This window comes from Lissotriton vulgaris, chromosome 2_1 (assembly GCF_964263255.1).
Source record: "Lissotriton vulgaris chromosome 2_1, aLisVul1.2, whole genome shotgun sequence".
Classification (NCBI taxonomy): domain Eukaryota; kingdom Metazoa; phylum Chordata; class Amphibia; order Caudata; family Salamandridae; genus Lissotriton; species Lissotriton vulgaris.
In genome coordinates, this window is record NC_141687.1 from 1,693,536,051 (window position 1) to 1,693,551,348 (window position 15,298).

General features: G+C 48.8%; 1 protein-coding gene and 1 pseudogene across 1 annotated transcript in view; both read left to right on the forward strand.

Annotated features, from left to right (window-relative positions):
- The first annotated feature begins 2,290 nt into the window (after positions 1-2,290).
- The window catches only part of LOC147733118 (uromodulin-like), a 279,622-nt gene continuing 266,614 nt past the window's right edge, over positions 2,291-15,298 (forward strand). Inside the window, exons 1-3 of the mRNA XM_086955817.1 lie at positions 2,291-2,369; positions 4,249-4,425; positions 6,010-6,111. Of these exons, the coding sequence (XP_086811943.1) occupies positions 2,291-2,369; positions 4,249-4,425; positions 6,010-6,111 (358 nt within the window). The remainder of the gene's footprint in view (positions 2,370-4,248; positions 4,426-6,009; positions 6,112-15,298) is intronic.
- LOC147733119 (homeobox protein EMX2 pseudogene) lies at positions 7,550-8,688 on the forward strand (annotated as a pseudogene).

Here is a 15,298-nt window from a genome sequence, read left to right on the forward strand (position 1 = left end):
TCCATCTGAAATCTTGCCTTCTTTCTCCTGTAGATCCCTTTTGCCTGTTGGCCGAAGGAGCGTCGTCTATTTTGTTGACCATCTGCTTCTGCGTGCTCTCCTTTTTGGATGCCTCTGCGCAGCGTTTTGAAAGTTCCGCTTTCTTTACCATTGCAATTACGTCTTTGAGCGACACTTCTCCCTGCGCCCACAACGTGTCTTGGACTGACTTGTTCGTGGTGTGCATGACTATTTGGTCCTTAATGTATTCGTCCTGTAGTTTCCCATACTTGCACGTGATGGCCAGACGCCTCAAAGCTGCCACGTAGTCGTCTATTGATTCTCCTTCTTCCTGCTTTCTTTGTTGTACCGGTCGATGGATACACATACCGCCGGACGATAGTGGTTGTCCAGGTCTTCCAGAGCATTCTTGAAGATGTCATTGTCCGTGTCTGATCCCTCTTTTGGGACGATGTTCGCGAACACACGTACACCTTCCGGGCCCAGGTTGTGTAGGAGTAACCTCTTCTTCCTTGCGCTGGGGAACGGCTCGCCGCTTTCATCCTCCAAAGCTTCCACATAGTTCTTGAAATACTCCCTCCAGTCCTCCCACTTCATCAGGTGTTCGCCTGGTCTGGGTAGGAAGGGGGATGGGTGCCGTTAGTGATGTTGCCTGGTTGCTCATTCTGGGCGCTGTTCTGGGTCCTCCGTCTTGGTTCCCTGGGCTGCCTGGTGTGCTGGAATTCCCTTCTCTGTCAGAGTCTTCTCCCTGGCTTTTGGGACTGCCCGGTGCACTGACAGATCTGCCTCGTGTGGAGCTGGGGAGGTGTGCTTCACCTTCCTCCCTATCACTATCCCTTCTTTCTGCCAGGATCTCAGCTGCGTGCCCCTCTGCACGCTGTGCTGGCTCTGACTTGCTCTGATGTGGCTTGGTGCCACGTGGGTGCAGGCTGCTGTGGTCTTACGCTGCTGCCACGCTCTGTTGTGAATAGCGCTGCTGCTCTGAGCGAGCTCACCATGTGGTGCCTCTCTCTACTATCTCTGACCTGCTCAGATAGCCTTGTCCTTGTGTTGCTGCTTCTCCTGTGGCGTTGCTTGGGGTCGGTGGGGAGCTCCCAGTCCTCGTCGCCACTGTAATGATGTCATATACTTCCCCACAGAGGACAGGATGCCAGGATGTGCAGAGCAGTATCTTTATTATATTCAATTTGAGTTCGCTAACACAAAGAGCGCCGAGCGTCTAACTCTCTCAAGCTCCGGTCGCTACTGCCGTTTTTTTCCTTCGCGCGCTTTCTTGTTCGCCCTGCGCGCATGCGCCAGTGTTCCGCTCTTGCTCCGGCACGGCACGTCATCACGCCGTGCGCCGGAGACTAGAGCGCAACACTATATGAGCATCTACATTAATGCTTTTCGCTCATGCTTATACCACCAATCCCTTCTTTGAGATCTTCTGCAAGGAGCTCTGTAGTGAGCTATAACCAGCGGTGCTCTCATTTGTGAGCTTCCTACTTTAGCCCCTCAGTGTAAATGTTCTCTAGCAGTGCCCTCAATCTGTCATTCCCCCAGGACTGCCCTATGGGTACCCCTGATAGATTGAAGTTGCTCCATGTGCACTGCCAGTGTGATCTTCTGTCCGAAGGCCTGTAGAGCTTGACACAGCTAAGATCTTAGTATGAGCATCTGACGTCAGCCCCTCGGTGTAACATTTCCTCCTGGGTTGCCCCTGAATACGTTTCCTGCGGTAGTGCTCACAGTGTGAGCTTCCTCCATGTATGCTGTCGTTGTGAGCTCGCTTTCACCAGAAGTCAGGAGAGGTCTCTCTGTGCACTTCTTCCAACAGTCCAGCCTGCAGCCAGTGCAACGGTTCTAAGGCCTTGTCCTTAAGGTGGGCTTCCCCCAGAAGCACACCCACCACAGGCTTTCTCCTGCAGCGCCCTGAGTTTCATCTTAATCCAGCAATGATCTATGTGCGAGTTTACGCCAACAGTGACCTCAATATGAACTGCTATCATTATAGGCCCCTAATCTGAAAGTCAACAAATCAGATGCGGGTGGGCTTTCAACCCGATTTTTGATTCCTACCTGAGCTTAAATTGTACTTACTCCCATGATAATAGTCTGCAAAATTCCCTCATGTGTACATTTCCTCCTCATTCCAAATTTATGTGCCAGTAATGGGAAAACAGGCAGTTAATAGGTACTGTAAAAACCACACGTTACATGCCATTTAGGCCTGCATAACTCAGACTAAGGAGGCAAAATGAAGCTGATGTAAAAACCACTATGTGCAGAATCTGTTTACCCCAAGGCAATGTCACCAGCAGCAAAAGACTGCGCCAATCAGACTGAGGCCGATAATCTGGGCTTCTTCCTTCACTATGGCCCTCATTGTGAGTGGCCAGGAAAAGGAGCAGATTGTTCCCACCACTGAGTTCCCGATACCGGGACACGGGGGTACCGGTGACTCCAGCGTGAGTTGAACCTTGAGGGTCTACTCAGAAGGGAGGAATTAAAAGGTGGATCCTGGTCCAAATCCCCTGGTAATTCCTCATTTTAGGCCAGAATTTCAGACGGAGACCCTGGCTGTCGAAATCTCCTGGATGAAAATCAAGAGTTATACACATCTCATAATTCCGATGGGGTTGGTGTCTGCTGTGAAGGGGTATTTTTATCTATTTATTAATAACATCTAAAACAATAATAATAATAGTAACAGCATTAACAGTGACTTTTTTATTCGGTGTCTACTGTGAAGGGGTATTTTTATTTATTTATTAACCACATCGCTGCTGCGGTGATTTTTGCGCTGTGCAGCATTTTTAAAAATATGGCGTTACATGACGAGCTCAGCTCGTCATCAGCACACGCCACCCGTGGCTGATGACGAGCTGAGCTCGTCATCAGCATTGAAGGGGTTAATAACATCTAAAATAATAATAATAGTAACAGCATTAATAGTGACATTTTATTATAATACCTATCTTGTCATTTGTAGTAACAGCAGCAGTGGAGTCCTCATTGAGCTGTACTTCAGGTCTTTGTTGAGGGTGGAAGATGTACAGAAAACCAAGACGACTGAAGATGAAAAGCGTCTTGGGGTAACCCGGGTAAAGGGATGGGCGTCAGAAAACATGCGTAGAAACGCTGCTCTCATTATTGAAAAAGGCAGAATCTCTTCTCTAGGTCATTTTAGAATCTTTTTGCGTTCTTCGTGGTCATTCTGTAGAAATATTGGCGAATTTCGTCTGTATGACCAAGTGCCAGCACCTATAAACAATAGGACGAAATAGGGCTTGGGGGGTGCGGCCAACCAGCGGGAGGCCTGCCACCCCCGGGGGGGTTTTGGGGCCGGGGGAGGGGGGGGGGTAGAGCCAGCACTGTATGTGGGCTGGTTTTGGGCTAGTTGGTAGCCTTGGGCTGGGGTGGGCTAGTTTCTGGCTGCATTTGGGCTGGGTTCCTTTAAAACCGGCCATTTTGTGTCATAGGACGCCATTTTGGTAGCTTGTGACAAGCAGCCGGGCGGGGGTGTGGCAGACGTAATTATTTTCCCTCCCTTCGACCCTGGGTTTTCTTTCAGCTGATAGGGGGTTCAAGTTTTGAGGCCTAGGGGGCAGGGGGTTGGGTGATGGTCTTTTTTCAGGGTGTAGTAGGGTTTTTTGTGGTGTGCGGTGGTGTTTTTTGGAAGGAGTTTTCTTGGGGGCCGTTGCATCGGGGGTTAGTTCGATGGTTGTGGGGTTTGGTCGTGTCGCTGGAACAGGTGTGTGGGTGTGATTTTCTGCCTTTGGGGGCGGTTGTTCCTAATATATGGGGGAAGTGTAGGAGATCTGTTTTTGGATTACCGGGGGGTAGGTCAAGCACAATAAAGTATTTAGCCAGGTGGAGAGGCAAATTGATGTTTTTGCTAATTGTTTACTGTTTGTGGATTGGGGGAACCAGTTTAGGGGAGGGGGTGGGGGGTTTGTCAGGAAATTACATATTTAGTGAGGTCTAGTTTTGTACAGCACAGGCCAAGGGTTTTCATTGTGTAAGGAAGGTGCACCTGCTTACAATAAAGCGACCTTTATCACACCTACTTTTGAGTCTCTGGCCGGTGCTGTTTGCCTCCCCCACCTCCCCCGTTGGGCCCCAAAGCAGAGGGGGCACGCACGCGTGCATGTGTTTACAACTCTCGCACCTGTACAGCTAATGGGTGCCCCTAAACGCTAGTGAGTTCAGTGTGTTTCTAAACACTTGTTTAACAACCATTTTCCTTCTTCCTTCTTCTTGCAGCTGGAAGCAGCTCAGTGCCCTTGTGCGCAGCCACCGGTTGTAATGGGGCATGTACTAATGGAGTCGGGTGTTACTGCAGTGATGGTACCCCCTGTCTTCCAGCTGCATGTGATTCATCGACAACCCCTTGCTGTCCCACGGGATTATTCTGGTTCTCAAACATCACCTGCTGCTCAGGTGAGTCTCGCTGGGTGTCTGAGGTTAACAGGTTGTTGGAATACAGCTGTCGACTTGGTGTGTGGTAAACAATCCGTCAAATACAAGTACTGAAAATTCCAGTATTTGGCTTTTGTATATTAATATTATTTTTGAGTTGTTCTAATATTGCCCTACTAATAACAACGTCACATCAGCCAGAGGCGTTTAAGGCATGGGCAAAGTGGGCTGTGCCCTGAGCCCCAGCCTTTCAGGGGGCAGCTGATAGTGCCTACTCTGTTCCGCAGAGACTCTTGCCATGATGACCCTGAATATTTCTTAAAGAGATTGTTTTAGATACTGTTTGCCTTTCATATATTTATCTGAGTGATGTGTATTACAGACATTTTTAGAGAAATGTTGTGCTTATGTTTCATGCAGCATCCATATAAAAGTTAATTTTAGATCAAAACAGAACCTCACAGATGAGAAATGGCGGGAGTCACAGAGACTATTCGTAGCAATATTAGTAAGCTGCTGCTATGTTACAATCACTATCCCTGAATATTTGATGTAGCAACTTTAGAATTTAGAATTCAGACTTTAGAATGTGGATGAGTGTGCCTGTGCTGCCTGTCAGTGAGTGACCTGGCAAAGGCTAATGAAAGAGATGGCATCGAATCCTAAATTTAACACTGGTCCGAACATGGGCCCCCAAAATACGTTCGGCACCGCCCCCAAAATCCTTAAAATGTCCTTGCATCCGGTCTCAGTGGGGCAAACCTAGCCTAAATGCACTAAAGGGTGGTACATCCGTGATTCTTTACCTAGGGAGCGCCACTGAATCGCAACTGGAAGCAATGGAATCCTATGCCATTTATATAATTTGTATTGTAACCACAAAACATAAAAAAGCACAAACAATTATTCACTATATGAACATAGCAATGGTACTTTCCTCTGAAACTGCATGTTTAGACATGAGACCGACCAGTGGTGTCGTGACTCGTGAGACCCCCTCTCCCCATCCTCTTTAGCAGCTAGAGAGTGTGTGGGGTTCATGCAAGCACAACCACCTCCAAATACATGCAGCATCTCCCAGCTAGATATGGTTGCGTGTAGGCACGAAGAACTGACGTCCAATTTCAGGCCCTGAAACCTGTAAATCCTGATAAATTCATCAGCGACCGCCAGCGCCAAAATAAAACCGTACAAACCCAACACATTTGCATTCAATACACAAAACACTGTTTTATGGAATTGCCATGCCAATTGGTTTAGGAGCACATGTGTATATGAGAAGGCTGGATGTAATTTATGGTTATTTGTGGTTATTTGTTGGTGCTTCTTAATGTGTTGCTTAATGGTTAATTGATTAGAAGGCCGTAAAGAGACATGATCTCATTTCATTATACAAACGTGAGGTTGCATTTTCAAGCCACGTGTTGGTGCGAAGACTAACTCAGAATTCCTCTAAAATGTGTACAACACAAGCGAGTGTGGAGAGATGCGCAAACACCACTTAGAAACTGCTTTGGTGTGGTATTTGGCCTCGTTGTCATTAAGGTTCCTTAATAATCCCAGAGTTTACCCACGCTTCACATCTATTGTTTTCTTTTATTCCAGAGGCGCTGAATTGTGAACCCGCGTGTGCGGGAGATGAGGTGTGCAATGACAATGCAGGGATTGCGGAGTGCATATGTAATCCAACCATATATCTACATGCAAGTAAGTTCCAATTTTTCTCGCTCTGCATTTCTTCTTTACGTTTAGTATTTTGATAAAATATTTTGAAATTACAGTGTGTTAAAACCGTCAAAACGGAATAAAGAATTCGAACTCTAGGATGTCCAAAGCAGTTTAAACCAGTATATATGCGCACTCTGCATTACATTACACCCGATGACACGTTTTAAGGTCTGACAAGATACGGCTTTAGATCTGTGTCAATGGGACAATTTCTACGTACAGTAAGAAAGAACAAGCATTTACAATGCAATGGTTTTGCCTTTGTTAAAGTTTGAGCTATTGGCATTGCTCTTGACAATATTTTTATTTATGTTTTTTTAACATAAATAAATGGCATTGTCATTTACAATGCCACTAGCTTTATCTCTCGCAAATGACACACACAAACACCCACAGAGAGCCCCCCCAACACACTCAGAGGCCTCCTCACACACACACCCACACAGAGCCCCCCCACACACAGCCACACAAAGCCCCCCCCCCACAGCCTGTCAAGAGGGGCTGCTGGCTCAACTCAAGCCAAGCACCTGTTCTTTGTGTATTTAAGGGGTTTAAAGTTCATATATATTTCTAGGAATTTGTCTGACTTAATTCATGAAATGCAGACTGCACAAGTTGGAAACTGTAAACAGGGTTCTTTCAGCCTGTTATACTGGTCATAGCTACTCTCAGTTGCATTAGGCTGGATTGCACTTTTCTAAACTCTGCTATGTTGCACGTGTTGTTTGCATTTGGTATAAAAGCATTTGCTTGAGTTACTTATTTCGGTTGCATTCGAGGTCGTTGCATTCAACTCAGTTGCGCTTAACAAGTGTCTACATTTCACTTAGTTTGATGCCATTTACCTTAATTGAACTTGGCAAGACTGCTTTGTTGTACTCCTCTCTTGTGTACCTGGAGCAGATGCTCTGGCGTGGGTTGAACTTTGGTTGTACTGGGTATGGCTGCACTTGGCTCGGCTGCACTTGGCAGGGATCCTCGCCACTGCTCTTAGCTCACATGCACTTGACTTGCTACACTTGCCGAACTCCCTGGAGTGTGCATCTCCGCCCTCTGACCCTTTCCCCGGTGCTCAGACACTCTCCCCCTCCCTCCACACAGGCTCCAAGCCTCCAAAATCCCGGGCTCCGTAGTGCACGTCACAGCCCCGCCCAGCCGAAGCACTACGGTAGGCCAATGGGCGCGCGCTGGCCCGAGGGACACCGCCCACGTGACGGGGCCTTGGATGAAGGAGGCCGAGCCCAGGCGCGCACGGCACAAGGAAGGTGAGCGCGAGCCCCGGACCAGGCACAGGAGCGGCTGCAGCACGCGCCCCCGCAGCTGGAATCAGCGCCCGCAATCTGCAGAACTAGGGACCCGAGTCGGCTGCAAGGGGAGGAGCTCCCCTGTCACCCCCGGAACTGGAGGGGAGTGGGAAGCAGCTGGAGCCTGCCCAGCCTCAGTGTGCAGCGGCAATCACGGCAGAGCTGCTGCCCGGACCCTGCTGCCTGCCTGTGAGGGGTACCTGCCTCTTGACAGTCTGCACGCGCTGCCTGTGCCACACCTAGAGTGCAGCTGCACTTCCTGCGGATTCTGCGGCACTTCAGCCAGATATAGGTGCATTCCTGCACCTAACCCGGGTCCGGTGCGGTTCTCCTGCGCCTGCCTTGGTTCTGCAACACTTCTTCCAGGCTCGGACCTGCTTGTGCTGCGCGTCCTCTGGTTCTGGGACCCGGTCCAGTTGCACTTCCTCGCCACTGATCGTCAGTCGGGCTCTGCTGCACTTTCTCCTGCCCCGATCCGGATCTGCTGCACTTCCTCGGGCACTGGCCGTCCGCTGGGCTCTGCTGCACCTCCTCCTGCACCGGACTAGGTTCTGCCGCACTTCCACAACTTCGGAGCGCCCCCCTGCACTTCGTCCGATTGCTCCCGCTTTTCCTCCGAGTTTTGACTGGGTTTCGCTGCACTTCCGCGGTTGTCGGGCAGGAGAGGCCCGTGGACGACCCCCTCCCCTCCCCCGGAGGAGGGGTGCGCCGGGTGCAGCATGTTCCAGCCGGCGCCCAAGCGCTGCTTCACCATCGAGTCCCTGGTGGCCAAGGACACGCCGTCGCCCGAGGAGCCGTCGCCCATCCGGCCGGCCGCGCTGAGCTATGCGGGGCCCCCCATGCACCCCTTCCTGCAGGGCTTCCACCACCCGCACCCCGGGGGCCACGGGGAGCTGCTCTTCCCGCCCGAGGCCGGCAGCCAGGCCCCCCCGGCGCACCACCCCCACCACCAGCAGCACCCGGGCCTGGCCGCCCACCACCACCACCACCTGCCCGGGGCCCGCTCTTCGCCTCCGCCCAGCAGCGGGGGGACCCGGCCAGCTTCTACCCCTGGCTGCTGCACCGCTACCGCTACCTCGGCCACCGCTTCCAAGGTAAGAGAGCGGGCGAACGAAAGTACGGGGGAGAGGGTGGATCGAATGAGAGTGAAAGCGGTAGAAATCGAGAAAACGGTGTGCGTTTGAGATGTACCAACGAGGCAGCATGCGTGACGAAAGAAAGAAAAAAAATAGATGTAGTGGAACTTAAATGATAAAAAAGGGAAACGACGAAAATTGTATTTGAAGGGAGAATAAAAAAATGGCAGAGTAACCACGACAATGAGATAAAGTGAGGAAGGAATCCAAATAGGGAGCAAGTAAAAGAAACAATAACAAAATGAAGGCATCGGTGAACCAGAAAAACAGGAGACGAAATGAAAGAGAGTATGTTCGAAAAGGACGGTCAGAAACCGAATGGGGAAGAAGGAATTCCATAACATATTTTAAAACTCGAGGATGCGGAGAGCACCAACTAAACCGAGGCAGCGGTAGGGGGGCGGGAACGGGGCACAGGAAGGCGGGTGCCGGCTAAGCGTGGGCGGAAAATCCGTTCCGCTCGCGGATTTTGCGGATTTTCGGGAAATCCGCAATCCGCGAGATTTGCGGATTTCCCGCAAAATCCGCAAATTCGCACGCAGCGGATTTTTTTGGCGGCGCGCGGCGTTGGTGATACAATTTTTGCGGCGCGCGGCGTTTATCATCGTTTGCCGAGTTGTTTTTTTCGATAGTTTGCGAGTGCTGCGCCATTTTGGATCTTGCTGTGTGATCCCGCGGGAATTGGCGAGCGCGATTACGTCATCGCGGCTTGCCAGCGAGAGTTTGTCAACGCGAGTACGGCGAGATCACGTCTCGCGGTACTTCGCAAATTGCGAGATTTGAGATGCGGCGCGCGAAAATATAAATTTGCAATTCTGCACAAGAAATCCACCAGCAAGCAGCATAAACCTTCTAGAAATGATGATTTTTATGTGAATAACTCCTTAGTTTGACATTTGCCTGCACTTTTTTAGCGAGGAGTCCATTTTGGGGAGGGGGGCAGGGGGGTGGGAGGAAGGAAGTGCCCCATAGTCTTCAACTTCCTGTTCCTGTTCAGCAGGCTCCTCCCAGTGCTTTGTCCATCTCCTGGTCACTTTTCATTCGGATGTGGACCTGGAAGGATTACCTTTTGTGGATGCTGCTGGATCTTTGGATTTGAGGCCTTTTTGACTTTCTTTGGATCACTGTTGGATTAGAAATTTTACAAGTAAGTTTGTTTGGGGCATTACAGTTGCTGCAACTAAAATTTTGGGATTTTCGATTTTTTTGCTGTTTTGGGGCCTTTTCCCAGGGGTACTCAGTGGTGGGTGGACTGATTCTTTCTGTGGGTTGTCTTGAATTTAAACATCATGGAGGCCATAGATGAATTGGGATTGTGCTGATTTTTCTGTGTTTTTCGATTTTTTTTTTTTGTAAAATTTTGTGTTTTTCGATTTTTGACCTGTTGTTGGGGCCTTGACCAGGGGTAGTGAGTGGTGCATGGGGCCTAGTCTTTCTGTGGGCTGTCTTGAATTTAAACATCATGGATGGAATGGGATTGTGCTGATTTTGCAGTGTTTTTCGATTTTTGGGGGTGTTCATGGGGAGGGACATGCCATGTGGCTGGTGGCCATTTTGAGTGCAGCTACAGGCACTGGCCATGTGCTGGCAGGCAAGTGGCCATTTTAAATGCAGGCTTTGTTGTTAGGCCTCCAACCATTTTGCCTACTTTTCAACCTTTATTTATGCCAGGGGTAGTGAGTCTTGCATGGGCCTAGTATTTCTGTGGGTTGTCTTGAATTTAAACATCATGGAGGCCATAGATGAATTGGGATTGTGCTGATTTTTCTGTGTTTTTCGATTTTTTTTTTTTGTAAAATTTTGTGTTTTTCGATTTTTGACCTGTTGTTGGGGCCTTGACCAGGGGTAGTGAGTGGTGCATGGGGCCTAGTCTTTCTGTGGGCTGTCTTGAATTTAAACATCATGGATGGAATGGGATTGTGCTGATTTTGCAGTGTTTTTCGATTTTTGGGGGTGTTCATGGGGAGGGACATGCCATGTGGCTGGTGGCCATTTTGAGTGCAGCTACAGGCACTTGCCATGTGCTGGCAGGCAAGTGGCCATTTTGAATGCAGGCTTTGTTGTTAGGCCTCCAACCATTTTGCCTACTTTTCAACCTTTATTTATGCCAGGGGTAGTGAGTCTTGCATGGGCCTAGTATTTCTGTGGGTTGTCTTGAATTTAAACATCATGGAGGCCATAGATGAATTGGGATTGTGCTGATTTTTCTGTGTTTTTCGATTTTTTTTTTTGTACAATTTTGTGTTTTTCGATTTTTGACCTGTTGTTGGGGCCTTGACCAGGGGTAGTGAGTGGTGCATGGGGCCTAGTCTTTCTGTGGGCTGTCTTGAATTTAAACATCATGGATGGAATGGGATTGTGCTGATTTTGCAGTGTTTTTCGATTTTTGGGGGTGTTCATGGGGAGGGACATGCCATGTGGCTGGTGGCCATTTTGAGTGCAGCTACAGGCACTGGCCATGTGCTGGCAGGCAAGTGGCCATTTTGAATGCAGGCTTTGTTGTTAGGCCTCCAACCATTTTGCCTACTTTTCAACCTTTATTTATGCCAGGGGTAGTGAGTCTTGCATGGGCCTAGTATTTCTGTGGGTTGTCTTGAATTTAAACATCATGGAGGCCATAGATGAATTGGGATTGTGCTGATTTTTCTGTGTTTTTCGATTTTTTTTTGTGTAAAATTTTGTGTTTTTCGATTTTTGACCTGTTGTTGGGGCCTTGACCAGGGGTAGTGAGTGGTGCATGGGGCCTAGTCTTTCTGTGGGCTGTCTTGAATTTAAACATCATGGATGGAATGGGATTGTGCTGATTTTGCAGTGTTTTTCGATTTTTGGGGGTGTTCATGGGGAGGGACATGCCATGTGGCTGGTGGCCATTTTGAGTGCAGCTACAGGCACTGGCCATGTGCTGGCAGGCAAGTGGCCATTTTGAATGCAGGCTTTGTTGTTAGGCCTCCAACCATTTTGCCTACTTTTCAACCTTTATTTATGCCAGGGGTAGTGAGTCTTGCATGGGCCTAGTATTTCTGTGGGTTGTCTTGAATTTAAACATCATGGAGGCCATAGATGAATTGGGATTGTGCTGATTTTTCTGTGTTTTTCGATTTTTTTTTGTGTAAAATTTTGTGTTTTTCGATTTTTGACCTGTTGTTGGGGCCTTGACCAGGGGTAGTGAGTGGTGCATGGGGCCTAGTCTTTCTGTGGGCTGTCTTGAATTTAAACATCATGGATGGAATGGGATTGTGCTGATTTTGCAGTGTTTTTCGATTTTTGGGGGTGTTCATGGGGAGGGACATGCCATGTGGCTGGTGGCCATTTTGAGTGCAGCTACAGGCACTGGCCATGTGCTGGCAGGCAAGTGGCCATTTTGAATGCAGGCTTTGTTGTTAGGCCTCCAACCATTTTGCCTACTTTTCAACCTTTATTTATGCCAGGGGTAGTGAGTCTTGCATGGGCCTAGTATTTCTGTGGGTTGTCTTGAATTTAAACATCATGGAGGCCATAGATGAATTGGGATTGTGCTGATTTTTCTGTGTTTTTCGAATTTTTTTTTTTGTACAATTGTGTGTTTTTCGATTTTTGACCTGTTGTTGGGGCCTTTTCACCAGGGGTATTTGAGTCTAGCATGGGCCTAGTCTTTCTGTGGGCTGTCTTGAATTTAAACATCATGGAGGCCATGGATGGAATAGGATTGTGCTGATTTAGCAGTGTTTTTCGATTTTTGGGGGTGTTCATGGGGAGGGACATGCCATGAGGCTGGTGGCCATTTTGAGTGCAGCTACAGGCACTGGCCATGTGCTTGGCAGGCAAGTGGCCATTTTGAATGCAGGCTTTGTTGTTAGGCCTCCAACCATTTTGCCTACTTTTCAACCTTTATTTATGCCCAGGGGTAGTGAGTCTTGCATGGGCCTAGTCTTTCTGTGGGTTGTCTTGAATTTAAACATTATGGAGGGCATGGATGGATTGGGATTGTGCTGATTTTGCAGTGTTTTTCGATTTTTTTGTGCTCTATAACTGAACTGATGTTCCTCTGTCTTCCATTTTTTTTAGGTGCACAAGACTCAAGAGAACCACCAGTGCCAGGAAGAAGTCCTGCAGCGGTGTGTGTGTGCAGCATAACGTCACGCGACGTCACGTCTGGCCTCAGACAACTCTACAATTCGTGCAACTGCGGCCTGCTGTCTGACCTGCTCTGAAGAAGATGGCCCCGCCCCCAAAGAAAGTTCTCCGTAGCTCCTCTAGCAAGAAAGTTGCTAGTAAGGAGCAGAAGAAGCAAGTTACCAAGGAGGCTGGTGTGTCACCCGCCACTTTTTTTGGGAGCAAAAGAAAAAGTACGCCTGCAGCAGCAGGATCTGCTGGGGACCAACCTGAGAGCAGCACCCCTGCTCCATTGGGTTCAGTGCCTCCACCACCACGCCAACTTAAGTCAAAGCCCTTGAGTGCTTCAGAGGCAGTCAGTGTACTTCTCCAATCACCATCGACCAGTGATGTTGGCTCATCGCAAGAAAGTAGCAGCAATGTCCCTGAATCAACACAGGTTGTTGTAACTCATCTGACAAGTGTTGAACAACCACAGCCGCAACAACAACACCATGTGCAAGTACACGCCCAAGTACATGTGGAAGGAGAGGCAGCAAAAGGAGATGCGCAAGCAAAGGTGCATGGACGTTCACAAGTGCCCACAATAGTTGTTCCTCCCGAAGTAGGGGCACATTTGGAAATCGACAATGAAGCTGAGGTATCATTGGAAGCCACTCCTCCTGATGATCATTCATTGTCTTCCACATCCCTAGCAAGGAAAAGATCAAGGGGGGTGTCTACATCTTCTTCAAGCCCACCTCGTTCTGGTGCAAGTGATCTGTCTTGGGAACCACGACAACTGCGGTCTGACAGTGAGGCAGAGGCACACCATGATCTGCCACCGGTACCTAAGCGTAAAAGGAAGGTCGTCCAAAAACTCAAACCTATGGAGTGTGATGAGGCTCAACAAGAAGTGACAGATACTGCTGGTGATGAAGCCTCTCACGATGACGACGAGGCAGTCATCACAAAGGTCACTGCAGCCCCACCGGGCATGCAGCAAAGAGACATTTTGACCCTATCCCGAGAAGCTGCTGAGCGTGATGATGATGTCGGCGAGGAGGCAATGGAAATGGAATCATTAGATTTGGAGTTAAGTAGTACACCAAAACCTACCGCTTCCATATTTCTTCCTCGCAAGAAGGTACCCACCTCGTCCTCGACCTCAATTCGTGGTGGTGAAAGTGCAAAACGTACTGAAGTTCGGCAATCCACATCCTCCACTTCATCTGTCATTAGCAGCAGGACCACCACCACCAGTATCGACGCCTCCTCCGGCGGCGGCCCCCGAAGACATTTCAAGTCTCCAGTTTGGGACTTCTTTAGTGTTTGCCCAAAAAAGGCAAACGTAGCCATTTGTAGCCTTTGTAAGCTTCGATATAGTCGTGGTAAGCTTGGTTCTAACTATGGTACCGGAGGCCAGAGAGGTCATCTTGAGAGAAGGCACCCTCTCGAATGGTTTCCGCACCTAGAGGCGGTCAAGAAAGCCGGAATTGCACGTAATGAAAACGTTGATTTGTCATCTGCTGATGACGAGGAGGTAGAAGAAGACGATCCAAACACTTCACTTACACCCAGTTCCCATGTCAGCAGCACACCCCATGGGAGCCACACTAAGAGTGTGGGAGAGAGTGAGACATCAATGCGGAAAAGTTCATCAGCGAGCGTAACTGGGTCGAAGAGATCATCATCCCGTAAATCATTGGTCCAGGGCAACATTAAAAAGATGTTGTTTACAGAAGCGCAATATGAACGCAACCACCCAATGACCCGTCTGTATAACACTAAGCTGGCTAAAATGCTAGCTCTGGACCTTCTCCCTTTTTCTTTTGTCGAAGGGGTTGGTTTTCTAGAATTAGTGGCAGTGCTCTGCCCTAAATGGAAGGTTCCTAGCCGGTTCTATTTTGCCCGAGTTGCGGTTCCAGCACTACATGAAGATGTTCTGAAGGCGATTGGGGCAGCTTTGCAGAAGAGTGCTGTTCACACTATACATCTGACAACAGACATGTGGACCAGTGGCGCAGGCGCTGATTACATGTGCATCACTGCACACTGGGTCTCTTTTTCAGGGGCTAAAGCAAAGCTAAACTCAGGTGTTGACACTAACACTGTTTTTAAAGGTGCTCGGAAACATGCAACACTAGCCATGTTTGGTTTGGAGAAACGTCACACAGCAGAAAACATTTTGGATGTCTTTAACACAAAGGTCCTTAACTGTCTGTCCCCACTAAAACGCAAGGTTGGTTATGTTTCCACGGACAATGGCTCCAATATAGTTAAGGCCATGAGGGACGGTTACTATTTCAGAGTGCCGTGTTTGGCGCACTGTATAAACCTGGTTGTCCAAAAATTCTTGGGTAATAAAGACAGTGCAGCGTGCAGTGTATTGGAGAACTGCCGAAAAATTTGCAAGCATTTCAGGCATTCTTTTAAGGCCCGCAAGCAGCTGAGGAGCATGCTATATCAATGTCAAATGCCAGTGAAAGCACTCATCCAGGAGGTGGTAACACGTTGGAACTCAACCTTCTACATGCTTGAGCGTCTGTATGAGCAGTATACGCAACTCGATCAATATTTCTTGAAAGAGGGTATAGAGGAGCTGAGGATGGGTGGGCCGCAATGGAACATAGTTGAAAGCCTAACACGCATGCT